The sequence below is a fragment of the Euleptes europaea genome, chromosome 15 (assembly GCF_029931775.1).
Source record: "Euleptes europaea isolate rEulEur1 chromosome 15, rEulEur1.hap1, whole genome shotgun sequence".
NCBI lineage: Eukaryota > Metazoa > Chordata > Lepidosauria > Squamata > Sphaerodactylidae > Euleptes > Euleptes europaea.
In genome coordinates this window covers 6,978,409-7,006,278 of record NC_079326.1, presented here as the reverse complement: position 1 = coordinate 7,006,278, position 27,870 = coordinate 6,978,409, and the positions used below count along the sequence as shown (strand labels likewise).

General features: G+C 38.5%; 1 protein-coding gene across 1 annotated transcript in view; it reads left to right on the top strand.

Moving 5' to 3' along the window:
• Positions 1 to 27,870, top strand: part of CNTNAP5 (contactin associated protein family member 5) — a 603,640-nt gene that overhangs the window by 384,540 nt on the left and 191,230 nt on the right. The window contains exon 11 of the mRNA XM_056861386.1: positions 4,645 to 4,751. Within this exon, the coding sequence (XP_056717364.1) occupies positions 4,645 to 4,751 (107 nt within the window). The remainder of the gene's footprint in view (positions 1 to 4,644; positions 4,752 to 27,870) is intronic.

Sequence of the window (27,870 nt, the reverse complement as noted above, 5' to 3'; positions counted from 1 at the left end):
TCAAGACGTTCTAGGACTTCCTGCCTTGTTACCTCAGTTCCTCATTTTCCCCTCTCCAAAATCTCTGTTCAGGAGAAGGAATCTGCCCTGTATCTTCAACAGTGTAGACAGATGAGAAGAAATCATTTAGTTTTTCAGCAATCATCCAGTGGTCCAACAGCTTCCCTAGCTGGTTTCCTACTACTAATATACTTAAAGAATTTCTTATTGTTTGTTTTGATATGTTTAGCAATATGCCCCTCAAAATCTTTTTTTGCATCTCTAATTATCTGCTTGCATTTCCTTTGTGCAAGTTTGTGTTTGCTTCTGTTCGCCTCATTTGGGCAAACCTTCCAGTCTCTGAAGGAAGACTTTTTTTCTCTAATTGCTTCCTTCACCTTACCCGTTAGCCATGGTGGTGACCTCTTGGACTTATTACTACCTTTCCTGACCTGCGGTATACAAGCTAGCTGAGCCTCTAGTAATGTGGACTTGAGTCACCCCCAAGCCTTTTCCAGAGATTTAACCCTCCTAACTGTTCCTTTCAACTTCCTCTTTACCACTTTTCTCATTTTGGAGAAGTTCCCTCTTTTAAAGTCACTTTCCCACTTACATATAAAGTGATGGCAGAACTACTCAATTCCTACTTTTCCTCAGTCTTTTCTTGTGAGGGAAGTGGTGCTCAACATGGCTTAAACAGAACCCATGATGAGGGAAGGGATTTGCAGCCGAGGATTGACATTGGGGTAGTGTATCCAAGGATACTTAAAGAACTTGCAGATGTAATTTCTGAGCCTCTTACTATTATTTTGAGAATTCTTGGAGAACAGGTTAGGAGTGTTGCCCCCATCTTCTAAAAGGGGAAAAAGAGGATCTGGGTAACTACCGGCCCATCAGCTTGACTTCTATACCAGGAAAGGTTTTTGAACAAATCATCAAACAGTCAGTCCTTGAGCATTTAGAAAGGATGGATCTAAAAATTGTGTGATAGAACCATCAATGTCTTTGGTATGCACACATTTCTTTTGTTTCACTTTCGCTCTGTTCAGAAAGGCTTTGCAGATTTTTGTGAGGCTTAAACATCTGCGAAATCTTAACAGAGATGGGGTTGGAACAAAAATACATGAGGACGTTCAGTTACAGGTATACAGTTTCTACCATACAACTTTCAATTTTCTGGCAAACCTATTGACAATGGTTCCAGACATATTGTTCATTAGCCCAGTACTGTGAAACTTTTTTAAATTAAATCTTGCTTTTTGAATGAAGACTATGTCTTCATTATAGCAACTATTGGTTGAAAGTATCTTATATGAGTGTCTGGGTTGCTGAAATCAACTTCTTGATTAAACCTTTCAGAAAATGAATCCAAACATGGAAATGAATTAGGAGTTGAAAAAGAGAGCTGCTCCATTCAATGTAAGATACAAAAGAAAGCAAAAGGGGAGACAGCCTGAAGAACAGCAGCGCAGCACCAAGGGATCACTGCAATGGTTGCAAAATCTGTGACACACCAGAGAGCAACACATAGTTCACCAAACTAAATGTCAAAGTAAAAAATGCACAAGCACAAATTACCCACAATGCTCTACCACACAACCTGGTATTTATTAAGACATGCTACCTATAATAAGGACAATTGTCCCCACTGCTTGTCCATAGTAAGAGCCACTTACTCTGTTGGTTAAGTCAGAAAGGGTCTATAAACATTGCAAATTCCTGATACTTCCACTGACTTAAGAAGATAATTTACTTTACCATGTGTGAGGGAATGGAGGATGAGAAACTAATAACAGGTGTGAAAACAATAAAAAGAGTTCATGAAAGAGCATCCTTGTCCTGAATGAGAGAATGAGTTTGGAGTTCTATTTTTCAGCATGTACTAAAAATATAAATCAATAGTACACCTGTGAGGCAGGATTAGGGTCAAATTGTGAGGTCACAGTAAATCTAGTAACTTGTATACTAATCCTGATGTGTTCTGGCCAACACAGAGATGTTCAGTTGGCACACTACAAGTGATTAACAGCGCAGTTCTAGGTAGACAGCCCATGTACTTCAATAGACTACAAAAGTATAAGTTTGCTTAGCTTGCACTGTTAATAGGGTAAGTTTTTAAAGGAAGGTTGCAGACCCCTAGGAAGTGGCACATAGTAACTGGATGCAATAACTGTGATTGCCAGTTTAGTGCAGACAATACAGGCCCAGCACAGATCTAGACCTATCCCTGTCAATAGAGTTTTAATGAGTTTCCACCTAACTCTCACTTGTGCTTCACTAGCACCTATACCTACCATGAGGTATTAATTCTGTCTTTGTACCAGTGATTCTTCCTCTTTCCTCCAGTCTACATTGTTTTTGCCAGGTTTTCCCCATCCCTGAACAAGAATTATTTTTCAAGGTCATAGTGAAGAACCAAAGTTACTGGATAATGTAGTTACTAGATGCAGCAGTTCTAGTTCAAGAGCAGGAAATATATAAGGATACAATGTGTGGATTTCATTAAACAACATTTCAGAGATGCAACAGACTATCAGTTGACAAATCATAGCAGTTGGTCAATCTATATTCAGACTGGGAAGACCAGCCTCATGGGTAAAGACTGCTTATATTTTTAGTGACTTCCTTGGTTGATTGGTCTGGTAATTGTAGGTGGGAAGAGACAAACTAGGGCTTAGTGCTGTCTTCCTTCCCCTGCCTATCTGGTGTTGGCTAAGGTTGTGTATGGAGAGTGGTATTGATTTGAACATCAAGTAATTGATTTCTTGTTGTGGTGTTTCAATATTTGAGCACCCACATGCAAACAAGAGAAATGTCCCTGGGTATAATCACCCCGGCATGCTATCTTCCACTGACCTTTGAGCAGCAACTTAAAGTATGGCTCACAGAATGAGGTAACACATCCATTGTTCAAATATCACCTTCACATTGAAATCAGTTAGAGGTTCTTAGGCAAGCTGGTATCTTTTAGCCACCCATCTGTATATAGGAATAATAAATGTGGCTTACCTTTGAGGATCATTGTATGGATTTTTAGTTGTTGTGGGGAAAATGTGTTGAACACCATATAAAAACTTATTCACACTGCTGTGTACTGCCGACATACACTTGAGTGAACAGCCATGAAAATGGGTGCTTTTAAAATATTTATTTATTTAAAATACTTCTATGCCCACCTTTCTGCTGAGCATCTCAAGAACCATATGTACATTCTGAAGCAAAACATGTGCAGAACAATCCCATATAATAAAAATAAAGATACCAAGAACAGCAAATGTATAAAGCAGAGGCTGCAAGTCTCTGAACCTTCTTGGACAGCAGATTCAGAGTTGAAACCAAGGATTTGGATTGGGGTTTTCTCAGCTCTGACCCAAAGCTTTGGCCTTAGTAGTAGCAATACAGCTTGCTGGTTCTGAGCAATGGCTCATTGTGTGTGTGTAAAGTGCCGTCAAGTCGCAGCTGACTTATGGAAACCCCTTATGGGGTTTTCAAGGCAAGAGACTAACAGAGGTGATTTGCCAGTGCCTTCCTCTGTATAGCAACCCTTGTATTCCTTAGTGGATTCCCATCCAAATACTAACTTGGGTTGACCCTACTTAGCTTCCAAGATCTGACAAGACTGGGCTATGCCATGCTGCCTTCCTTCCAATGGGTCATTAGAGGCAGCTATATCCTTGGTGTTGTATGGTTCGCAGATTAAAGTTGCCTTGACTTGAACATGTGAATGTATGAAGCTACTGATTCACAGGCAATTAATTCATGTAAACAAATAACCTGGCAGTTGCTTCGTGTTACCGGGGGTCTTTTTAGCATTAGATGTCTGGGATTGTACCTGTGACCGCTCCAGAGATACGGGCAGATGAGCAGCATCAGTGTCTTTCTTTGTACCTGATAGATTTCATAAACACCTTGTGGTTGAGTGTTATGTTAAAAAAATAATGTGGGGAGATCTCTGACATAAATGTCACCCACTAGTAAAATTCATTTTGCTTGCATAACTAAAATCCAAATATAATTTGATCCACAGCTCAGTGTTTCTGCTGCTGTTGACTTTCTCTGCTTCATACTGTTTATGCTGCTTTCTTCATTTTAGAAGTACTTGGCAATAAAGCTTTGGAGAAAAAGCAATGATGCTTAGAGGATAAACGCAGAGTGCATAATTCATAATCTGATCTCGTTTTTAATTTGCTCTCTCTACTCATGTATTGTTTGCTTTTTCATTGACGAAGTACAGTGAGCTACTCCAATTAGCAATCCAAATGACAGTGAAGCATACAAAAGGGCTTCCCACTTTAAGAAAAAGGACGTCGCTTTTCACCTGATATTTCTTATCAGAGATCAGAATAAAACATGCAATTTAGTTGCCTAGGCAGAGATGAAAAGTAAATCTCTACCCTCCCTCCTCAGTTTTTTTTTTAAATATATCAATTAGGGCTCCTTCTTGAATTTATTCTTTCAGTGCAAGCTATTCTTTGGACAGCTTTTGTTTTGAACTAAATACACATAGCTATGGAAGAAAAAATATTTTTGTCTGTGTACCAGCATTTGTAGTCCTAGAAAATTTCACAATTTAGAAGAACCAGAAGCTAAAGGCAATATGTTGCACATTTCTTTGCATATAGCATCTGTTTAAAATGAATTCCTCTTTTGTTGAACCCCCATCAGGTGTTTGCCAAACTACTGTGAACATGGAGGAAAATGTTCCCAGTCCTGGACGACATTCTATTGTGATTGTAGTGAAACTGATTACACGGGAACAACCTGTCATAACTGTGAGTAGACTGGATTTATGCGAAGATACAGAAAGAAATGTGGCAGAGGCATGGGGATTTTGTGTGTGTGTGGGGGGGAGGGGGCATTCAGCACAACAGAAAAGCCACCTTTGGAAGGACATCATGTGAGGAATCCAAAGTTTAAGAAGACTTGTGCCCAGCCATGTTGTGTTAGAGGTAAATCTCACAATAGTAAATGATGACTACTGGCACACAGGTGGACACAGGATTGTACCATTATATGCTCTCCTCTTTTTCATATATGCTCTCCTCTTTTTCATCAGCAAAAGACAGGCTGGCAGACTAACAGCCCATTCCTGAGCTGAGGTGCATGGGGATGGCAGCAGCGCCTTTTCCCAAGCCATTTCCCCAGTGCCATTAAACAAAACAAAAAAAGCCATTTCACAGCTTTTTTAAAAAAACTGGGGCTTTTTGCCCCATTGAAAACAGCGAGGCTGCGCCTGCTAAATAGCAGATGCAGCAACGCTGTTCCGGCCGCCGGCGCAAGTGGACAAAATTGGCTAGGAAGCCGACCAAATGGCGGCTCCTCCCACCGCCCAGCCCCCAGAATGCCCCTCTGCACTGGCGTGGCCTCTCCATGTCATTGCCGGTGCCATGGAGAGGCTGCGCTGGTGGAGGGGGGAGGCGCAGTCCTGCAGCGCTCGGCCGCCGGTGGGACTGGACCCGCCGCTGGCGTGAATGCGTGTAATCGCGTGATTACACGCATTTACACCGTGGCAAGGTCATGCCGCCTCCTATCTACTTTCAGCCCCATTCTCAGGAATGGGCTGTAAAACAAGGAGAAAACACATAGCTCTTCTTCCTGACTCATTGTATGTATGACTGAGTACCTTGTCTTTCCTGTAGTTCCTTATAACACAAAGAGAGCCTATAATGTGCTGGTTAAGTTTTATGTGTAGATCCTTTCCTACCTTCAGTTAAACACAAGGAAGCCAGAGCTGGGGAGGACAGGAGGTATAATCATGAATGAATGAAGTTAGCGTTTGTCAAGAGAAAAGGCAACCAGGGTAGGATTGGTAGTACTAATAGGAAACTTTGAGTGGGAAGGAAAGGAAAGAGGGCTATTAATGTAACACAAGTATGCTTCATTTCATTCTGCTGTGGTCACTAAAATTCTACAGAAGTCACTGAAAATTACCTCCTCACTGAAGGAATGAAAGATAGTCAGTGTAACATGATTTTTTTAAAAAAAAGAGAGATCCAGGGTGCACATGGGAAATTGCTTGTACAGTCTATCTGTCCTAATAAAGTAGCAGAAAGCATTAGTAGTTAAGAGATTCAACAAATTCCTGGGAGAGAGGTCCATCAGTAGTTATTGATCACATTTGGCCACCTCTTTGTTTAGAGACATCACACCACTGAATAGCAGTTATTCAGAGGTGCATTATGTCTGGAGGGAAGACTTTTTTTTTAATTCCATGCTTTGTTGGTTTGCTGGAACATCTAGCTAACCAATGTTAGAAGTAGATTTTGTTGATTTATTTAAATGTTTATATCTTACCTCCCTACCTTAAAAAAATTGCAAGGTAGCTAAAAGAATAAATAAGTTGGGAGACCACAAGGAACCATGAGGAGGAAAGATTTCCAAATACCTCCCCCCACATATCCAGATCTCTCCCCTTTATGGTCATTTCCTCCCTCTCCCTACATCCCTTGTAGACTTTCATTGACTTACAGCTTCTCTCACATTCCATGCCTCCTGGAGCATCATACATCCAGAGGCACTTTAAAGACTAATAGCATTTATTCCAGCATGAGCTTTCATAAGTCATAGCGTACTTCTTCAGATTCTATGAATAGGAAATAATTTTATATACTTGTATAGGGAAAATTACTGAAGAAAAGGGGGAAAGGGAGGAGTCATGGAACATCCATCATGGAGCATCACCGGTGTTCACTAGAAATTTTTGGAGCATCCCCCTTCTCGTTCCCTGGGGAGTAACCCTATTATGTAGAAATCCCTAATTTGTGTGTGAGAGTCTGCTTTTTGTGAATGGCATGGCCATGTACTTTACTTTCAAATATAATGATAACAATTAAACCCAACAATCTAAAATACAGAAATAATTATCAGTTGAATGCACCATGTTAATAAATTAGATGGGCCTTTGGACTAATACCATAGAATGTATAGTGTTGTTTACTAGTGTTGTTACCACAATGCACCATGATGTGAGGGAAGGAGGTCAGCCAATATATTAAAGAGAATATGATAGTGAGGTTGAAAAACATGTGAAGGGCTGGCAATTTAGGAGGAGAAATATATGTGTCCAAAGAGTTTTTGCTAAATTCTTGAAATAGTATTTACTTTCACTGCTCTGTGGTGCTACTGATTCACTGTAAGGATGTAGAAAGTGTTCCTGCTGTCTTCTAAACCAGGAACAGGTTTAGATGTTGCCAGATCTCTTTGACAAGTATGGACAACAGCAATAGACCACACATGCCTTTAAGGCTAGTCTTCATAGGAGTAGGTTAAGGCAAATCCATCAGACGTTTATATTAAATAGCTACATTTCTAGTAATAGTCATTTTAATTTTTAAAATGATTCCAATCTTGTAGACTGCAGTAACCATGTGCCATTTTAAAAACAAATGTTACAATTCTGAAGAGTATTCTTGGACTCCCTTGCAAAAGTATTCTGTAGTTGAGCAAGACCTAGGCTAAAGTGTTTCAGAGCTGATTGGTCACATGGCATTGCAATTTCGTTTTATTAGAAACAGATGCATATTTCAAAGAAGTACTTCCAAGGCTAAGATTACTGCAATTCAGTTTCTGCCACCCATAAAATACCCTTTCTTTTTATTAAACTGTCCTCTCAATGCAGGGGGAGAAATCAATGCAGTAATGCTAGGAAGATGTAACTGCTGCTCTACACATTCTTCTAGAAACTTAAACTGGGGCATTGTCCCCAAGTGCTCACACACATTCTCCTCTTTTTTTTTTTTTTTTTACTTTTCCTCACCACTGTTTTGCAGGCTTCATTTTTCTAGTGTACAAAAGAAGCTATTTGTGAAGATGCTGTGGAGAGGCAATGCTACACATATACACATATATGTAGTGTAGATTAGGTAATTTTAAAGCAAGCTGTTTTGTTTTGTTTTCTGCCTACAATAGAGTTCTTGTTGTTTGTCTATATTTGAGAGAAGCAAAAAGCTCATCACCTTTCATTTCATAAAGCTACATATAATTCACAAGGGCATGGTCTGAAAATGCCTTTTCTTGCCAAAGGCAAGCTAAGCAAGTTTGGGTCCATTCAGTGCTTGGGTGGAAAACTTCCTGGGAAACCAGTGCATGTAGTTCTTCAGTGCTCTGGAAGAAAGGCAGCATATCAGTGTTATATAATGCAATGCTATACAACAGTACAGTAGACAGTGTGTTTTCAGCATCTGTAATAGAAATAATGTGGTAAATTTGACAGAATGTCGATATATCAATCATATCTGTATCTGACCCTTTTTCTAAGGATCATAAAACAGAATATCTGGATTGTTTCCCTTTATTCTTGCAACAGCCCAGTGAGGTTTGTTTTATACAAAAGTTGGTGACTATCCCAAGATCACTGACTGACAGTGCCACCCTAAGCAAAGTTGCATTCCATGGACTTAGAAGGGTATAATTTTGCTTAGGGGAGCTAAATGTTTGCTTTGTAGCTGCACGGGTCATCCATCTTGGTCCTGTTCATCCATCTCCAAAACTTCCCTCTCTATTCCACGTTGGCTGACATCGGTGTTGGAGTTTGCCGAGGAAAGGCTGGAATTTGGAAATAACTGGGAAATTACTTCTACAAACTTGTGAAGTGGGAGGGTAGAACAGAATGTGATAAATATGGACTTCCAGTGGGACCCGAGCGAGTAGCGGCACGGAGGCTCCGAGCTGCTCCCAGCACTCTCCGGCTGGAGGGGATTCTCAAGCAGGAGACTCCCTGGGAGCAAAGGGATAGCACCCTAAGCCCCCACTCTTCGAGGTCCAAGTGTTTTTGGCGCCGCACTGAAACACAGCTCCAAGTGAAGCCGGTTTGGTGTCGGGCTTTGCCCCAGCTGACGCACGGCCGCCATCTTTCCCTCCCACCTTTTTCTATCTTGTCCCTCTCCCCTTCAAAAACCTGCGCAACGGAGACTGGGAAAGCATCCAGGACAAGCCCAACTAAAAAAACAACAATATTGGAGGAACGCAACTGGAGCGAGACTGAGGGACAAGTGGAACCGAGACCGGGAGAAGTGCAACCTGTTGATTGCCATTTGCCAAGCCTGCCGACAATCAAGTTAAGTAAAAAAGAGGGCTCAGAGGGGATAAGAGAACTTTGAACTGACCCCAGAGAGAGGAAGAGCTAAGAGGGAGTGAAGCTTTGGGAGCGGAGTTTTGGTCATAAAGCATGGCACTTTCGTTTTCCCTTACATAGGTGAAAGGCTAGGTGGGGAGACGGTCGGTGCAAGAAAGAAAGAGCAGGGGAACTGAACTGAATGATAGCCCTCTGATAGCAAAAATGAGTGTTATCAGGCTGAACTTGGAGCTTACCTGTGGCTGACCATAAAAAAGAGCTGACCCCTGGCCACCCAAATTTGGCTGATTGCCAACACAGACACCATCGGCTTCTGGCTCCTTCCAGGAAGAGATGCAGACGTTCGGAGAACTAGAGAAAACTACACTCCAGAGGACCACAGCGACACCCAGTGTATCCTGACAAAATAGCCCCATGCAACTAAATGCTACCTAGTGCCACTAACATATATTGAGCCTGCTTCTGGAAAAAATATTATCCTCTTAACAAAGCAAATAGATATAATTTTTAACTTACAAATATTAACATACTAATTATCAGGTTGGCAATATTAACAAACACTAATTCAAGTAATCAATTTAATAACAAAATTGATTCCATCTCAAAACTAAATTTGTTAAACAGGATCAGTTTTTTTAATTTTTAATTAAATGACCAATTGATTGTATTTGATAATTGATTGCATTATTCAAGATCTGATAAACTGATGTAAACTGGTTCAGGATTGTATAATTTCATAGCTGGTCTCTCAGTAATTAATCAGCACTACACAAATTGCATATAGTGCTTGGTGGTGAAAATGATGTCTGTGTGTATGTAATAGACAGTAATTAATGACAAAATGCCTGTACATTTTAAAATGGGGGTAAATGGTTTCTGGTCTTTGGTAATTAATATGAAAACGAACTTAGCTCAACAGAATAAGTCGAAGGTGCCACTTACTTTGAGACAACAAGTTGCTGCCAAGGAAGAGGAAACAAGACAGAAGACAACAATCCAAACTTTCTCCTCAAATATACAGAACTTTTTGCATCAAACAGGAATGCCTAAAAACAAAAAAAATGAAAGGGAAGAATTTGGATGATGAAGACACCCAAATGGATAAACTTAAGAACCTGATGATAAAGTTGAGTGAGGAAAATTCAAAAAAATAAGAAGAAAACCAGAGACAGCTACAAGAGTCGCTGCAACAAAGCCTACAAGAAAGTCACCAGAAACTTCAGGATTCTATTCAAGAATCACTATCAAGGATTGAGAAGAAGATTGATGATAATACTAAGGAGATAAAATCACTTCAATGCCATCAAAATAACATAGAAGAACTTGTGCAACAGGCCATTACCTTAAATCTACATGAGGACAAACAAAACATTGCAGAAGAGAGACTTGATCATCAAGATATAATAAACCTTGAACAGAACCTGAAATTTAGGGGGTTTGGAGTAAAATTTGGTGCAGTGGACCTGGAATCAGAACTTCAACAACTCTTGCAAGATACATATGACTTGAAGGAAGAATTACTACAGATATAAAAGATTTTCAGAATCAGCATATTCCAAAAGATATCATATTCCCAAAGACATTCTAGTCAAGTTCACTGGCCAAAAGACAAGAGACGAAATCTTACATTTGCAAAAAGAATGTTGTCTCCAATACGAAAGGAAAGACATTTTGGTTCTAGTCAGCTTACCACCAGCTGTGATCCAAAAAAGAAAGCAATTTTTTGAGTTAAGATCGGTTCTACATAAGTGGAACATCAGATTCCATTGGATTGCTCCATATGCTTTGGACATTTCTTTACCCAATGCGAGGAGAATTGTCAGAAACAGGGAAGAAGCAGACCAGCTTGTAGCAGAATTAAACATCAAATTTGGAAGGGAAAGACCAAACAGAGCACCATGTACACCATCAAAAGACAACACAGAAAACCCAACAGGTGATAAAGGACTGTGAAGACAAGAGCTCAGAGAATCCCTTCTGGGACTGGTTCAAGTAGACCCTCGAACACCACAACCTGAAAGAGAGCAAATTAACGCCATCTTGGAAGCTACAAAACCCTTTGTTTCTCCAGAGACTCTATTGGAGATAGCAAGAGAAGAAAAAAGACAAGCTGTTATATTGGCTCTAGGGGGCTCACTGTTGGAAGAAGAATTACCCGAGGAACTGAAGCTAGACGAGGCAGCGAGAACAAGCAAAAATGGTCAATTTAAAAATACTGTCAGTGAATGTTAATGGTCTCAACTCACCTGCAAAAAGGAAGCAGATATTCCACAAGTTGATCAAAGAAGATTGTGACATAATATGCACTCAAGAAACACATATTAACAAAGAATATGAAAAAATTTTGGAATGTAAAAAATTAGGAAAACTATACTCTTCTTAGTCATCAAAAAAGAAAAAAGGAGTAGCTATTTATCTCAAGGGGAATAAATTGGCCATTATAGACACATTTGAGGATGAAAAAGGAAGACATCAGATCTTAGTGACACAAGGAGAAAATGGAAAGATCTTAACTATAGCAATTGTCTGTGTTCCCAACCATTCTAAGGAGAAATTCTTCACATCTGTTTTTGATGATTTAGTGACAACTCACCAAGGAGAGATTTTGATTACTGGTGATGTGTACGGAGTAATGGACCCCAAGATGGATAAAGCATCTCAATTCAAAGGGAACAATTTGCCAAAGATAGTATTCCAATTTATGAAAGATTGCAGTTTATCTGACACATCACAATTCAAACACCCTAAGGAAAGAGATTATACATTCTTCTCCAACAGACACAACTCCTTTTCAAGGATTGATATGGGACTCATATATAACACTCTGTTGAACAGCATTGAAGAAGCTTCTATTTTACCTTCAACGTATGCAGACCACAGCCCAATAAAGCTGAAGTTTTGGAGTGAAAGAAAAGGACTTAGAAGATGGTGTATGAATGACAACATTCTGATGAGTAAAGATATCATTAAGCAGTGCCAAGAAGAAATTAAAGACTTTTTCATGTGGAATTCAACCTCTGAAATCGAATTAAACTTAGTATGGGATGCTAGTAAAGCATATGTGAAAGGAAGACTGATTGCTATAATGTCTAAAATTTAAAAAGATAAAAAGCAACAAGTAAAACAACTCTACTTACAATTGCAACAACTAGAAGAAGAGCATAAGAAATCCACAAAAAAACAAATCTTGACCAAAATCCAAGAGATAAAGCACAAAATTAATGGATTGGAAGTAGAAGAAATGCAGAAAAAATTAAAGTTTGTAAAGCAAAAGTATTTTGAACAGTTGAATAAACCAGGAGGATTGTTATCCAATATTCTAAAGAGGGAGTCAGAGAAAAGAAGGATTTTGGCAGTTCAAAAAAAATGGCCAGATGAAGAATAAAGAGGAAGACATTCAAGAAGGTTTTATGGATTACTATAAAAAGCTATATCAGAATAGTGACACTTCACAAACGGTTCTCGATAATTATTCACACGGCATGTTTGAATAAATTTTCTGAAGATGATCGAAATCTATTAAATCAGAAGGTAACCATATAGAAAATTTCAGATGCGATTAGAAGACTAAAACCAGACAAAGCACCAGGCCCAGACAGACTTTCAGCGAATTACTATAATTTGATGGAACATATTTTGTCTCCCCATTTACAAAAGACCTTCAATGCAGTGTTACAGGAAGGCAAACTACCTGAACCATGGAAAGAAGCTCATATTTCACTAATTCCAAAAGATGAACATGATCAACACAATCCAAGAGTTTATAGACCAATCACTTTACTGAATGTGGATTACAAATTACTGGCAGCGATATTGACAGAAAGACTGAAGAGATGTATTTCGAAAATAATACATACCGATCAAACTGAATTTATTCCCAAGAGACAGTTAAAAGACAATGTAAGAATTGTTATAGAATCATAGAATCATAGAGTTGGAAGGGACCACCAGGGCCATCAAGTCCAACCCCCTGCACAATGCAGGAAATTCACAACTACCTCCCCCCTCCACACCCCTAGTGACCAGAAGATGGCCAAGATGCCCTCCCTCTAATATCTGCCTAAGGTCACAGAATCAGCTTTGCTGACAGATGGCTATCTAACCTCTTCTTAAAAACCTCCAGGGAAGGAGAGCTTACCACCTCCTGAGGAAGCCTGTTCCCCTGAGGAACAGCTCTAACTGTTAGAAAATTCTTCCTAATGTCTAGATGAAAACTCTTTTGATTTAATTTCAACCCGTTGGTTCTGGTCCGACCTTCTTGAGCAACAGAAAACAACTCGGCACCCTCCTCTATATGACAGTACTTGAACATGGTTATCATATCCCCTCTCAGTCTTCTCCTCTTCAGGCTAAACATACCCAGCTCCTTCAACCTTTCCTCAAAGGACTTGGTCTCCAGACCCCTCACCATGTTTGTTGCCCTTCTCTGGACACGTTCCAGCTTGTCTTCATCTTTCTTAAATTGTGGTGCCCAAAACTGAACACAGTACTTTAGTTGAGGTCTAACCAGAGCAGAGTAAAGCGATACCATCACTTCGCGTGATCTGGACACTATACTTCTGTTGATGCAGCCCAAGTCTGCATTTGCCTTTTTAGTTACAGCATCACACTGCTGACTCATGTTCAGTGTTTGGACTACTAAGACCCCAAGATCCTTTTCACACACATTACTGCTCAAAGAAGACTCCCCCATCCTATAATTATGCATTTGATTTTTCCTACCTAAATGCAGAACTTTACATTTGTCTTTGTTGAAGTGCATTTTATCAGTTCTAGCCCATTTCTCCAGCCTGTCAAGATCATCCTGCATCTTGGCCCTGTCTTCTACCGTATTTGCTACCCCTCCCAATTTAGTATCATCTGCAAATTTAATAAGCATCCCCTCTATTCCTTCATCCAAATCACTTATAAAGATGTTGAACAACACAGGGCCCAGCACAGATCCCTGAGGAACTTCACTAGTCACTTCTCTCCAAGTGCACGAGGAACCACTAACTAGCACTCTTTGGGTACGATCTGTCAACCAGTGGCAGATCCATCTAACAATAATAGGATCTAACCCACATTTTCCCAATTTGTCAACTAGAATACTATGTGTAACCTTATCAAAAGCCTTACTGAAATCTAGATAAACTATGTCTACAGCATTCCCCTGATCCAGCAAGGTAGTAGCTTTTTCAAAAAAGGAGATAAGATTAGTCTGACATGACTTATTCTTGAGAAACCCATGCTGGCTCTTAGTGATCAGATCCACCCTTTCTAAATGCTCAGGGACTGAATGTTTGATGATTTGTTCGAACACTTTCCCTGGTATAGAAGTAAAGCTGATGGGTCGGTAGTTACCTGGATCCTCCTTTTTCCCCTTCTTGAAGATGGGGACAACATTTGCCTGCCTCCAATCTTCTGGCACCTCACCTGTTTGCCAAGCCTTTTCAAAAATAATGGACAGAGGTTCCGAAATTACATCTGCAAGTTCTTTGAGTACCGTTGGGTGCAGTTCATCTGGCCCAGAGGATTTTGTTTCATTTAAAGAAACCAGGTGTTCGTGCACTACCCCAATGCCAATTCTAGGATTCCCTCATCACATGTTCTGTTTATGCCTTGAGCACCACTTCCCTCACGAGAAAAAACTGAGGAAAAGTAGGAATTGAGGAGTTCTGCCCTCTCTTCATCTCCTGTTACAATTTCACTTTCCGGTCCACACAATAAGCTTATTTTGTCCTTGTTCTTACTCTTACTCTGTACATAGGAAAAGAACCCTTTTTTGTTGTGTTTAGCATCTCTCGCTAGCCTAAGTTCATACTGAGCTTTAGCTTTCCTAACACTCTCCCTACTAGTTATTTGCTTATATTCCTCTTTGGTTATAAGGCCCTCCTTCCACTTCCTAAATGAGTCTTTTTTATTTCTCAACTCTTTAAAAAGCTGTTTATGGAGCCACCCTGGCCTCTTTAGGCTCTTCCCATTTTTCCTTCTCATAGGAATGGTTTGGGATTGCGCCTTCAGTATTTTATTTTTAAGAAATGCCCACCCTTCTTGAGCTCCCTTCTCTTTAAGTATTTCTGACCATGGGATTCTACCTAGCATAAGTTTAAGTTTGTTAAATTTGCTCTTTTGAAGTCCAACCTACATGTCTGACTACGTACAGGTTTTCCTCTTCCCAAGATTGTAAATTCCAAGAGTGCGTGGTCACTACTACCCAGGGTGCCTACTACTTTAACCTCATCGACCAGTTCTTCCCTGTTGGTGAGAATCAAGTCTAAGATAGCAGACCCCCTTGTTTTCCTGTCCACCTTCTGGAATAGGAAGTTGTCAGCAAGACAAGTCAGGAATTTATTGGATCTTGCATTTTTGCAGGGTTGAACTTCCAACAGATATCCGGGTAATTAAAATCTCCCATAACCACCATGTCCCGTCTCTTTGAGAACTTTGTGAGCTGGTCTAGGAGCGTCCCATCCAAGTCCTCTCCCTGGTTTGGTGGTCGATAGCAGACCCCCATGAGAATATCATGATTATTTCTTATTCCTTTTATGTTTACCCATAGAGTCTCGACTGCACTACCATGCTCAGATTCATGTACTTCTTCACAAGTATACACATCTTTGACATATAGTGCTACTCCTCCCCTATTCCTTATCAATCTATCCCTTTTAAACAAGTTGTACACCTCAATCTTAATATTCCAATCATGAGTGACATCCCACCAAGTTTCAGAAATGCCTATTAGGTCAAAATCCCCTTCCTGTATTAGGGCTTCGAGTTCTTCCTGCTTGTTTCCCATACTCTGCGCATTAGTGTACAGACATCGGAATCCGTGGTTTATGTGCCCCATGGTTTTCGTTTCTGTACTTACCTGTGAGTTTATGTTTCCTTGCATACATGCCACTCCCTGCAAATCTTTATTGTTCTCGTCTCCAGGTATCTTCAGCATACAAGGCTTTAAATTGTTGTCTCGCTCCCCCATATCTGCTATTAATCATATCAAGCTCAATAAATTAAAAGTGATGATGTTGTTCTTAAAATGCTGAGAAGGCATTTGACAATGTATCATGGAACTTTCTTAAAAATGACCTCTAGCAAGTGGACTGTGGAGAACAGTTTTTGATGGCAGTTGAAGCAATTTACTCTTCGCAAAAGGCAAGACTGTTGATTAATGGAATGCTCACTGCACAATTTGAAATAGAAAAAGGTACAAGACAACGTTGTCCCCTGTCACCCTTATTATTCAATTTGGCAATGGAGGTTTTGGCAAACAAAATCAGAATAGATTCTGGAATCCAAGGGATAAAATATGAAGACCAGAATACAAAATCAGAAGCTATGTGGACAATGTAGTATTAATTTGTCGAAAACCTTTAACATCAGTGGAGAAAATCTTGCTCCGAATAGACACTTTCAGTTTTTTAAAAAAGTTTTTTATTGTTTTCCTTGATTTAATACATCCATGTAAAAATCAGCATTTAACACTAAAATTTGATAAAAATAATAAAAATCTATAAGATATCTATAATAAACATATAATGACTTCCCTCTCCCCCTCTACAAATATAGTGTACATACTTTTGCTATTTAAACTAAACCCCATATTGATTAATGAATATATATGAATATTTACTTATCGTATCTGATGTTATTCATTAAATATCTTATTATGTTCATAATACAAAGTATACATGAGATATTAAATCAAAGAATATCCTTTAAACTGTCCCATTAAAAAGTAATTTTCACAATAATTTCTCCACGCCTCCCATTCCCCCAGAAATTGTACATTATCATTCTGATTTATCAAAGCTGTAAGTTTCGCCATCTCTGTCAATTCCAGCATTTTATTTATCCAGTCTTTTCTGGTTGGTATCTCATCCGTCTTCCATTTAGCTGCATATATCACCCGTGCAGCTGTGGTGGCATATATTAACAAAGTCCGATGAGTAAGAATAGTGTCTGGTATCATACTCAATAGCATCATTTCAGGTGTTTTAGGAATATTTTGATGTAAAATCATCCTTATTTCATTATATATCATCTCCCAAAATTCCTTAGCTTTTTCACAGGTCCACCAAATATGATGAAATGTTCCAACTTCTTTATTACATTTCCAACAGTTTGGTGACATTGTGGGAAATGATTTTGCTAGTTTCTTCTGTGTTAAATACCATTTATACATCATTTTATATATATGTTCTCTTAACAGTTGCGAGGATATAAGTTTCAAGTCTCTTGTCCATAACCTTTCTCATTTTTGCAACATTTGCTCAGCTAATCATAGTTGGTTTTATTCGATCTTGTTCACAATGAAGTTCTAACAATAGTTTGGACATCTTAGATATTAGATGATCATTTGTATCCAGTAAAAGTTTCTGTAAGGTTGATTTGGCTTTAGAAAATCCTGTTTGCAGGTCTTGTTGAAAAACCGAATTAATTTGGTGGTACTGGAACCAAGTCAATAAGTCTTTAACTTCTTCATAGTCTTTAAGTGAACATTTTGTACCTTCCCATTTCAAAAGATCTTGATAGGTTAAAAATTGGGCAGGTCTTAATGGACGTAAAGTTAACATTTCTTGTGCTGAAACCCACAGCAGAGTTTTTACTTCTAGTAGGTGTTTATATCTAGTCCATATCCTATAGAGAGATGATTTAACCATATGTTGTTGGAATGATGCATGAGATTTAACTTTATTGTACCACAATTAACCATGCCATTCACTTCTATTGTCATATCCCTCTAAATCTAGTAATCATGTATTTTTTTAAAATCCATCCATTCAACCATACTAAAGCAGCCGCTTCAGCATATAATTTAAAATTAGGAAGTGCAAGTCCACCTCTTTCTTTCAAATCAGTCAAGTATTTATATGCAATCCTTGGTTTTTTACCTTGCCAGATAAAATTCATTAAGTCTTTTTTCCAGGTATTGAAATATTTTACTTGGGATATAATGGGAAGATTTTGAAACAAAAATAATCTTGGTAGTACATTCATCTGTATTGTCGAAATGTGGCCTAACAGGGACAAGTTCTTATTTGTCCAAATCATCATGTCTTTCTTTATCTCTTCCCATAATTTAATGTAATTGTTAGTAACCAAGTCTGCATTCCTTGTAGCAATCCAAATTCCCAAGTATTTTACTTTAGTCGCTTTCTGCCAGCCTGTCATAGCAATAAAGTGTTTTTGTTCTTAACCAGAAACATTTTTAAAAATTGTTTGTGTTTTCTCTTGGTTAACTTTAAATCCTGAGACCTTGCTATAAGAGTCCAATATCTCCTTCAAATTAATTGCAGATTTCTTAGGGTCATCTAAAATCAGTAATAGGTCATCCGCAAACGTCCTCACTTTAAATTCCTGTTTGTTTATTTTTAACCCATTTACATCTTGTGATTCACGAATCTTACAACATTCTAAAACCAAAATAAAAAGCAAAGAAGAAAGTGGACATCCTTGTCTCGTCCCTTTTTATATATTACATTCTCCAGACATTGATTCATTAACCAGTATTTTCGCTTGCTGTTTAGTATATATAGCGTCTATGCCTCTTCTAAATTTTTTCTCCAAAGTTCATTACTTCCAAGGTCTTTTTCATATAGTGCCAAGAAACCATATCAAATGCTTTTTCTGCATCTAAAAAAACAAAAGCTGCTTTATGTTGAATACTCTGTTCATAATACTCCAAGTCATCCAAAAGTACCCTAACATTGTCTTTAATTTGTCTTCCAGGGACAAAGCCTGCTTGGTAGTCGTGAATCAATTCATCAATAAATTTTCTGATTCTAGACGATAAAACTGAAGCATAAATTTTGTAATCCACATTAAGTAATGAGATAGGTCTATAATTAGCCACTTTTTCAAGATCTCTTCCAGACTTATGAAATAATGCAATAAAAGCATGAAACCATGTTTCTGGTATTGTTCCTGTATCCATTATTGAATTACAAAGCATCAGAAAAGGTTTCATCAGATGTGATTTAAAAGTACGATAAAATGCAGCGGTTATTCCATCTGGTCCTGGAGTTTTGTCTATTTTTTGTTTATTAAAGGCTTCTTCTAATTCCTCTAAATAAATTGGTTCGTCAAGTAGTCTCTATTGTGCTAATGATAATTTTTTGATATTTGTAGAGTGTAAAATTTTTTCCATCCTTTTAATTGATATTTCATCCTTTTGATACAGCTTAGTGTAAAAGGACACAAATTCTTTTTGAATGTCTGTTGTGGTGTCAATAGGTCTTTTTGCTGTTTGTAGTTTAGCTATAATACGCTTTTGAAAAGAATCTCAAAGCTGAGTTGCCAAACATTTGCCAGGTTTATTTGCCTGCTCAAAATATCTTTGTTTTGCATATTTCAAGTTTTTATTCATGTCTTCAGAAACCACCATATTCAGTTGGTGTTTAAGGGCATTTATCTTTCCCAAGATAACATCTTTTTTATCTTTTTGTAGTTCCAGAAGTAAATCTCGCTCAAGTTTTTGTAAATCCCAAAGAATAGTGTTAGTTAACTGTAACTGCTGTTTCCTCCATGTCACATTCTTCTGGATCATAAATCCCCTTATTACCACTTTAAACGCGTCCCATACTATATTTAGGGTGGTTTCTCCATTCATGTTAATTTCAAAGTAATCTTTGATTAGGACAGATAATTCCTCCAACAATTTCTGATCTTTCCAAAGTTTGTCATTCAGCTTCCATCTAAATTCTTGTTGATTATTCCACTCAAAAGAAATCGGATTATGGTCTGAAAAAGTTCTCGGTACAATATGTATTTTACGAAGTTGTGTAAAAATAGATTTACTTGCCCAAATCATATCTATCCTTGAATGTGAATAGTGTCTTGCTGAATAAAAAGTAAATTCTTTAGCTGTCATATTCATTGTTCTCCAAATATCTTGTAAGTCCAGATCAGTCATCATTTGAAAGAAGGTCTTTGGAAGGACTCCTTCTTTTTCAATTTTGGCTTGAGTTTTTTTGTCCAGGAAAGGGGAAATTATTCCATTAAAATCTCCCATCAACAAAATTTGTTCGTGAGAATATTGAAGTAAGGTCTCGTGCAAATGTTCATAAAATTTAGCCTTTCCTTCATTAGGTGCATAAATTCCGACCACCAATGTTTTTTGACCCATTATTTTTGTTCTGATTATCATTATGCGACCTTCTTCATCTTTATAAACCAATTCAGGACTCAAACTGGGGTATGCATAAATAACTACTTTAGTTTTCGTTTGGAATGACGCAATAAATGCTTGGCCCAGCAATTTCCTTTCCAAATATTTTTTATCCTTTTTCGAGATGTGAGTTTCTTGTAGACAAATTAGGGTATTTTTTTTGTTTCTGTAGAAATTTGAAGATCCTTTCTCTTTTTATTTTTTCATTCTAGCCATTTACATTCCATGAGATTACTTTAGCCATGATGATTCTCTAATATGATAACAGTCTTATAATCTAGTTCCTCCTGATGCTCCCTTCAATGAAAGATCTTGTTTTTCTTGTTCCTTGCCAAGTTCACCAGAGGGAACATCTGTAAAATCTTTTTGGTATTTCCTCATGAATTTCCCAACATCTTGTAATGAAGTGATAGTTGTTCTGACTCCCTTATACATAAAGGTTAGCCCCTGTAGTATCCATCTGTATTTTATTCCATTTTTCCATAGTGTTGCAGTGAAATCTTTAAAAATGTTTCTTTTTGCCATCAAATGTCTAGGTATATCTTTAAGTATTATCAAAGTTGTTTCCCCTACCTTCATTGATTTATCATAGTGAAGTTTCATAATTAAGTCCTTCACCCTGACATCATAAAAGGTAATCATCACATCTCTTGTTTTAGTTTTCTTCAGCCTTGCCAGTAGGGGGATCCTATAGATTCTATTCACTGCATGATTCAATTCCTCTTCAGTAATTTGGGTTAATTCCGCCAGGCTCCTTAACAATGAATCTCTGGTATCACCTAGGTCTTCATGGAGATTGTGTACACGCAGATTAGACTCTCTAGTTTTCATGTCCATCATAGCCAGTTGGTCTTTTACTGAATCTTCTTGAGTCAAAATTGCATCTATCTGTTTCTCATGGCTATCCACTTTCTTTTTAACATCCTTCTGATTTTCCATCACTTTCTTTAAAGAGCCATCCAGTGTTTTCACATCTGTTGTAATTGTGTTCACCTGGGCTTTCATCTCTTTGAGATCATCTGTCACTGCATCCATTTTCTGAGTCATAGTTTGAGCCAAAGTATTAATTATAGTAGTCAGTTGGTCCATTTGCTTGGAGATCTGCTCCTGTTGTTTTGACAGCTGTTCCTGCTGTTTTGCAAAAGATTCATTTTGTTTAGTAAACATGTCCTGGATTTTTTTCTCCATGTTTGCTTCTTGTGAGGGTTCTTTGAGTTTAGATGTTGCAGATGATGGTGTATGAAATGATCCAGATCTTGGACGGGTTGCAGACATTTAAAAATTATGCCTTGCTTTTAACATTTATTTTTAAGTCTTAGAAAGGCATTTCCAAAATGTGGGTAGGCTAATAGTCCATACTGAGCACAATCGCTAAAGTATTTTCGCCAGGATTCTCCATAAATAGCAAAAAAATAGCTTTTAAAAAATTTAAAATACCAGTGAGTTCTTGAGGACGCTCTAGGTCGGCAAGTATCAGGAAGTAGGAAGTTTACCGGAAACCATGCAGCTGCGGACCTTCCGTCGTCCCCTCTTTGTAGTTTTTAATATCGAACCTTTTAGTCAATGCACTCGGGGAACTCACTTCCGGTCCTGCGTACTTCTGTGCTTCTTTTCTCCCTGTCGTCAGCAAGCATGCAACAGCACAATGGTGATCCTAGAGGTCTTCCAGTGCTCAGAATTTTGTAGACATGGTTGGAGGACCTCTCCCAGCCGGAAAAGGTAATGTGACCAAGGGGAAGGAGGTTTTATTCCTCCTTTCCCCTCAAACATCACTAAATTTGATGTTCAGTTGTTCAGTTGTTTTGTCTACCCGCAGATCAACTTGATAAGGTCTTTGCCATTTTATCTAGTGTCTTATCTTAGCGAAAAAGTTTTTATAGGATGGGGGGGGAGAAAGCGGAGTTCCCAGTTGTTTGCCAGCCAGGTTAAGGTTTATTCCCCGGTAAGGTCAAAAGTATTCTTGTTACTCACACAGATTTCAGAGGGTGAGGTATTTCTTTTTTAAGTAGTTCTTAAGTTGGTAATAGGTAATGGAGATCCTGGCCAGTAGCCAAAGAAACGCTCGCGGCGATGCCTTCTCCCCTCAATGCCTAGTGGGACAGCATCCACACCTCCGGGGACTTAAAAAAGCTCCCTTGGAGAGTGTGGGAGTCACCCTGCTTTCTTTGGGCTGCAGAGGAATTCCTGCATCCCAATCCACTGTTTAGGATCGGGTTGGTGTGTTAAAAACACTCCAAATCAAAGCGTATCTTGGATTCCCTTGGGAGCTCTCCCAAGAGACGTGTGCTGGGATCAGCTCAGTTACCAGAAGTCCTGACACTTTCAGTTATTTTTCAGGATAAAAGCTGAATAAGCAAAAAACAAATTTGTTAATGTTCAATTTGACAACAGAGGAAGAACAGAACTCCAAAATATATTACAATGCACCACCCCAAAGAAATGCCTAAAATACTTGGGGATAAAAATCTCTACTGGTTCAGAAACTTTATTTGATTTAAACTACAAAGAACTATGGAAAAATATAGAAGAAGACTTGGAGAGGTGGAATAGACTCCAACTATCCTGGTTTGGAAGAACTGCAACAATAAAAATGAATGTATTACCATGAATCAATTTTCTCTTTTTAACACAACCAATTAGAATTTCAAAGACAACTCTTGAAAAATGGCAAAGAACCATTAACAAATTCATATGGAATGGGAAGAAACCTAGAGTAAGATTTGCAGTACAGCAGGATGAGAAAAAAAGAGGAGGACAAGCAATGCCCAATTTGAAGTTATATTACCAAGCAGCGGCATTAGTGGCAATAACAGATTGGATAAAAGATCCTGAAGATCGAAAGATCAGGCTTGAGAAAACATGTTTGAACCATGGCTTCCATTACTGGTTATAGTCAGAAAAAAGAACCATGATACCAAAGGAAATCAACCAAGAAAACCTCCCTCTTCAATTATTAAAAGTGTGGTATGGTCTTAAAAGAATTATAAGCCCATCACCACCTGAGACGATGTCACCAATGGAAGTATACTGGGACTGGGAAACCAGATCAAAAAATGACTTTTTAATTTATAAAGACCTTATAAATAAGCATGGTAAGGTAAAGTCTCTCCAAGACTTAACTGAAGAGAAGATAAAGATATCTTGGGTTTCCTTACCTACAAATTGTTCACGCATTGAGAACTGATTATTTACTAAAAGGAAAAGAGAGAAAACTGACAAAATTTGAACAAACAATAAAAAAACTCTCAAGACCATCTATTATCAAAAATCTACAAAACATTATTAGCAGTGGAAACAGCTCGGGAGCAAGTAAAATCTGCATGGTAAAATGGATGCAGAAATTTGGAGAAATGATACCTCTGCAAGAGTGGAAAAGAATGTGGCAGCAAGAGATTTCAAATTCCCAAACAATAAGAGAAAACTGGTACAAGATGTTCTACAGATGGTATTTTGCTCCAGAAGACTTACAAAAAATGTACAAATCTAAACAAGCAAATTGCTGGAAGTGCTCAGAAGTTGAAGGGACTTATTTCCACCAATGGTGGTCCTGTCAGAAAGCACAAAAATACTGGAAAGAAATACAAAGAGAATTACAGGCTATTCTTCAAGTGAACTTTGACTTGCAAGCAAAATATTTCTTGTTAGGAATGACTCCACCACAGTTAAAATCCTCAAATAAGGAACTCTTTTTATATGGGACGACTGCGGCAAGAACACTTTATGCAAAATACTGGAAAGATAAGAAAACACCATCATTACAAGAATGGATTACAAAAATGTATGAATATGCAGACATGGCAAGACTTTTGAACTTGTTGAAGAAGAAATCGTTGGAAGAGCATGAACAGAGATGGCAACCATTTTACGATAGATAAGCTGTGAATTTAGGATAAAATAGTACAAGTTCTTTATTACAGTTCAAAATAATTATAAGATGCAGTTAAACTATGCAAATAGATAGTTGGAAGGGACCACCAGAGTTATCTACTCCAACCCCCTGCACAATGCAGGAAACTACCTTTCCCCCCCCATACCCCCGGTGACCCCTATTCCATGCTCAGAAGATGGGAAAAAACCCTCCAGGATCCTTGGTCAATCTGGCCTGGAGGAAAATTGCTTCCTGACCCCAAAGTGAGGATAAGCATTACCCTGAGCATGTAAGAAAAGGCCATGAGAGCCAAACCCTGATGCAACTCTTCCTGTCCTTCCTCTCACGATCTGCTTAAATTCACAGAATCAGCATTGCTGACAGATGGCCATCTAGCCTCTGCTTAAAAACCTCCAAGGAAGGAGAGCCCACCACCTCCCAAGGAAGCCTGTTCCACTGAGGAACCGCTCTCACTGTCAGAAAGTTATTCCTAATGAGAGGTATGCAATGAAATACTCATCTCCCCCTATTACCACTTTCTCTAAAGCCTCTTGTGTAGCTTTCACTCCTTGAGACAGCCACTCTCATTTTTATCCTGTTTCCACAATTGACCTTCATTTATTCAATTAGCTGTCCTTCTGATCCCATATATTTTCTTTTAAATGATCTACTTAGAATCATAGAATCATAGAGTTGGAAGGGACCACCAGGGCCATCAAGTCCAACCCCCTGCACAATGCAGGAAATTCACAACTACCTCCCCCCTTCACACCCCTAGTGACCAGAAGATGGCCAAGATGCCCTCCCTCTCATCATCTGCCTAAGGTCACAGAATCAGCATTGCGGTGATGTAGCATAGAATACTACATCACTTTTGCAGTGATAGCATAGAATACTACATCACTTTTGCAGTGATGTAGCAGAAATAGCTTTAACCTCATGTTTAGAGAGATTGAGTTTGGCCAAATACCTTGCCATGAGTTATACAACAAAATTTACTTTAATCCCTAGTATTTGTCTCGGTGCTTGTTAAATCTTTTACATGCAAAAGTATCTTTTTTTCTTTGCTGCTAGAGGGATGTTCTTTGCAATCAAATCAATCCCACAGGAAATGTCAAATTTCATCGTTCGTTTTGGTTCCACATTTGAATGAAATACTTAAATGATATATTCTGAACTTTCTGCTTTCCAGTTCCTTAAAATGTTACACTACATATGTTTAATTCAATTTAGGCTCTTCTTTCATCTCTTGAAGTACGTTTTTCAACTGGCATCTTTTCACTGGGCTTTTAATTATTTCTATGCAACACAAATCTAATTATCCTGACAAGAGTTCTTTATACATTCCATCAGCATGCCCTGGCTAAATATGTCAAAGTAATGATCATTACAATTAAAATGTTTTTTTTAAAGAATTAGCCACAATGTAACAGCAAAGCAAGTTACATTCCATGGAAATTCCTGCTGGAGGAATTTGTGAATTGGAACATATCCCTCCTTCCCCTTCCCAAAGGTCCTGTCTGATATTCAGCATTATGAACAAAATGTACCATAGTACGAGGGACTGCAGTGAGGAGGGAGAATTGTTCAATAATGTCCCCCAAAATTTAGCAGGGCCTTTAGGACAACAGTAGGCTGCTGGGGGAAGAGGAAAGAAGTAAAAGGCCAGTTTCACCATTGTGTTCAGCAAGTTTTCCCACTGGATCTAAACTAATACATGTTACTTAGAGACAAACTGGATGTTATATGTTTAAGAATTAAGTCTGGGTTCCCTGGACTCAACTCTTTCTCCCCACAACCACACAGCAGCCATGAGGTACTGGTTTAAATATAAAGGAAAAGTGCTAGGGCAATTTATTTCCCCCTTTTTATTGTTTGGTTATGTCATGAGACAACAAGAGTCACTGGAAAAGACAGTCATGCTAGGAAAAGTTGAGGGCAGCAGGAAAAGAGGAAGACCCAACAAGAGATGGATTGACTCAATAAAGGAAACCACAGCCTTAAATTTGCAAGATCTGAGCAAGGCTGTCAAAGATAGGACATTTTGGAGGACTTTCATTCTTAGGGTCGCCATGAGTCGGAAGTGACTTGATGGCACTTAACACACACACGCATCATTCCATATGCATAGAATACTGCATGTGGAGCAGCCAGAAAGAGGGAAATAACTCTCCCCAGTACTGTTTCACGTTGAGAAAAGGTACTGAGGAGAAGGGAAGAGCCCATCCTCTCCTGTATCATTGTTCCTTCAGCTTTATCCGGTACTCCTTTATTTTTAAACAGACTGTATCCACAGTTGCTGTGTGACTGCAGAGATAGAGTGTTAGTAGCCATTACACTGTATAACAATATAATTGTAAAAGCAAACACTTTTCCAACTACTATTTCATGATAATAAACTCTGTAATATGCTCAGTTTTTGGTGCTCCAACCAAGCATAACAGGAGCATGCACCTCCCACAATCTTCCCACAATCTTCCCACACCTTTTGTGTGAAGAGGGCAATGCATGTATTCTTCCATGCATGTGAAACTTTGGTATGTGCAAGCAGAACACTTGATTTTTAAGGGTATACATTTGCATGTACCAAAGCTTTATGCATATGGAGAAACAGGCATGTTGTCCTATTCAGACAAAATGATGGCCACTTGGTAACAGGAGGATCGTGGGTGATGTACACTCTAGTTATGCAGGGCTGAAGTGGCAAAACTGAAAACCTGAAAAGGCTAAGGTTTCATTCTAATGGGGATATGTAACTGCTGAGCAAAGCAGCATAGGCTGGTATGTAGACAGTAGGTGTATACTTGAACAAAAGTGGATGGAATAGTAAGAATATTTTTGTAAGATTGTGAGGTTTATGGTGGTCCTATACACTACCAGAAGCCACCACAGAGGCATTGTTAGCTACAAGAACAAGTCTATGTGAAACATCGATCATTGGTTTCTTCAAAACCTATATTAATTTATTTAGAGATGATAGTGTCACTAACCACAATATCTGTATTATTACTTGGAATTACTTTGTTAGATTTCCAGCTGGTGACTGAGCATTTGTCTGTGTTTCTGACACCAGATTAGAGATATAAGAGATATTCCACAAAGGTTTGTGAGGTTTGTAATATAAAATATGTGTTTTCTTGTAAGTCATGACCCAGCAACATAAAGATGCTTAGAACTACTCCAATCCAATTTCATTAAAAAAGAAAACTTCTTTTTAGCCTTCTGTTATTATTGCTCTTGAATAATTTTGGAATTTTTCACATTGACAACCGCTGCTGAGCCAGCTGTGTTCTGCTAGTTTTTGTTTCCCGTCTCTTTTTATTCCCAATCAATGCAGCATATGTGATTTTTTTTAAACCCCGCTTGAAGTATGAAGCCCTGGTTCTACCTGGCCCTGTGTGAATAATATGTCAATATGGCAGTCATCCCATTGTGAAGAGAACAATAGAAATGAAGTAAATACATTCTATTAGTGATTTTAAGCTGGTTTGATTCTTCCTTAAGTGGTAGAGAAAGTCAGCATATAAAAAGCAACCCTTCTCCTTCTTCTATGTTGGGAAATCCATAAAGAAGAATTCTTTTAATTCATGGTCATTCTTTCTCTCCCTCTGTCTCGTGATTATATGCCTTACACTGTCAGGCTGTTGGTCTGTCAAAGTCAGTACTGCCTCCTCTGACTGGTAGCAGTCCTGTGGGGTCCAGGGTCTTTCACATAATATTATGCCTGATCCTTTTGGCTATAGATGTAGGTGCTGGGATTCATCCATAAATTTTCTGTATGCTAAGCAAATACTCTACTAC